At 42.5% G+C, this 2,142-nt stretch overlaps 1 protein-coding gene across 1 annotated transcript in view; it reads left to right on the forward strand.

Annotated features, from left to right (window-relative positions):
• Positions 1 to 1,054: 1,054 nt before the first annotated feature.
• WNT7B (wingless-type MMTV integration site family member 7B) overlaps positions 1,055 to 2,142 on the forward strand; it is a 115,442-nt gene continuing 114,354 nt past the window's right edge. Inside the window, exon 1 of the mRNA XM_014938414.1 lies at positions 1,055 to 1,470. Coding sequence (XP_014793900.1) covers positions 1,400 to 1,470 — 71 coding nt within the window. The 5' untranslated portion in view covers positions 1,055 to 1,399. The remainder of the gene's footprint in view (positions 1,471 to 2,142) is intronic.

A 2,142-nucleotide genomic window follows, 5' to 3' on the forward strand; every position in this document is an offset into this window, starting at 1 on the left:
GAAAGAAAGAAAGAAAGAAAGAAAGAAAGAAAGAAAGAAAGAAAGAAAGAAAGAAAGAAAGAAAGAAAGAAAGAAAGAAAGAAAGAAAGAAAGAAAGAAAGAAAGAAAGAAAGAAAGAAAGAAAGAAAGAAAGAAAGAAAGAAAGAAAGAAAGAAAGAAAGAAAGAAAGAAAGAAAGAAAGAAAGAAAGAAAGAAAGAAAGAAAGAAAGAAAGAAAGAAAGAAAGAAAGAAAGAAAGAAAGAAAGAAAGAAAGAAAGAAAGAAAGAAAGAAAGAAAGAAAGAAAGAAAGAAAGAAAGAAAGAAAAGACAGAGAGGGAAAGAAAGAAAAGGCAGGAAGAAAAGGAAGCCCTGTCTGTTTGTTAGTGTCTGAACGCCAAGTGAGGGTTTGCCTCACCGGTTGATCTCCCCGGGAGCAGCAGCAAACTCAATATTATAAACTCGCGTTAAAAGCCAAGTGTACTTGTTTCTTAAAGGAGGGAGAGTGTTTTCTTACTGTGGAAAATGAAATCAAATTTAGTGTCAGGCGTTTGGGTACAGCAGGGTCAGATGGCCAGAGAGGAATGGTCTGGACACACACACACACACACATACATCGCCCTTAAGGATATAAAGCTGTAAGCCAACAAGGGTTAAAGCCTGCATCTTTTTGATTAGAAAGAAGAGGGGGAAGAAAAAAAAAAAGAAAGAAAGGAAAAAAAAAAAGACAATCTCTTTTTCGAAGTCCATACATTGCAAATCCAGCCACGTTACCATACTAGAGGAAATGAAAAAATGCTTCGGTTTGAGAGGACGAGTCCTTTATTTCCCTTATTGGAGACGTTTAGTGTGTTTTCCCCAACACTCCGGCTTTAAGGACATGCCTTCTGCAACACAAACAGAGGCATAACTCGCACACGCACACAGACAGATAAGATATGTATTAAATCCTGACACACACGGGGTGGGGGGAAGAGCAGGAGAGAGAGAGAGAGAGAGGAGAGAGAGAGAGAGAGATCCTCCTACCTGGAGCCATAGATTGCAAGATACGTAGTGTTACCTGGGGAAGTCAGAACAAGTAAAAACACATTGAACTTCAGGGCTCTATGAGGCAGTTGATCAAGATCAGTGCTTGCTCATTTTCTCTCCTCAGACTGTCTGTCTTGGGTTTTTGTTTTATCGTTTTGAGCAGCTCTTTCTATTTTTTTTTTTTTTCCCTCCCTCTTTTAGCTTTAATATCGGAGCGGGTTTCGGTCACCATGGCTCTGGGAAGAGCTGCTTGTCTGCACCGTGTTGATTTTTTACATTTTGGCCGGCTTTGCTCCTGGGTAGCTTCAGCAATGCTCTTGACTGGGATTTAATCGACAAGATCAGTTCGACTTTTCGTGCAATTTTTTTTATGGCTCAGTCCATTTTCTAGATCATGCACAGAAACTTTCGGAAGTGGATTTTCTACGTTTTTCTATGCTTTGGAGTCATCTATGTCAAATTAGGGTAAGTCCTTGGGCACGACAAATCTCCTTTGGCTTTTTGGGTCACGTTATGACGGGAGTTGTGAACAAAATGTTGCGAAAAAAAAAATAGAAAGAAAAAAGAAAAAAGAAAAAAGAAAAAAAAAAAAAAAAAAAAAAAGAAGGGGGATTATTTTTTCCCCTTTAAGCTCTTGCTGTGCTCGCCAGGAGCCCCCCCCGGAGACACCCGTGGTCCCTCCGGTGCCGGGGCAGCTCGGCGGGGGGATGCCCAAAATGCGGGGCCGCCCAACCGGGAGGGAGCCGGTGGCGGGTGATGATGCCGGATCCTTTTTATTTTATACTGCTTAAGCGAACTTAAATATTATCTCTGGCGTACAGAACCCTCCGGAAAAAAAAAAATAAATAAAGAAAAAAAAAAATAAAAGGCAGCCTGACAGAGTTAACTCAGCCGCTGCTGCTGGGACAATAGAGAGGAGCTTAAGTATTAAAAAAAAAAAGGCGAAAGGGGCGGGAGGAGGGGAATCCCTGCTCTGAACCTGCACTCGGGGATTTGTTTTATGCAGGCCTAGACACAATTTGCGTTTCTATCCATCACACGGACGTGTTGAAATTCACTTGACAACTGGTCCGGCTGCCTCCGCGCTAAACCGGGCGGGCTCTCCGCCGACGGGACCGGGCCCCGGGAGGGAGGGGG

This window comes from Calidris pugnax, unplaced genomic scaffold (genome assembly GCF_001431845.1).
Source record: "Calidris pugnax isolate Ruff unplaced genomic scaffold, ASM143184v1 scaffold47, whole genome shotgun sequence".
Classification (NCBI taxonomy): Eukaryota; Metazoa; Chordata; class Aves; order Charadriiformes; family Scolopacidae; genus Calidris; species Calidris pugnax.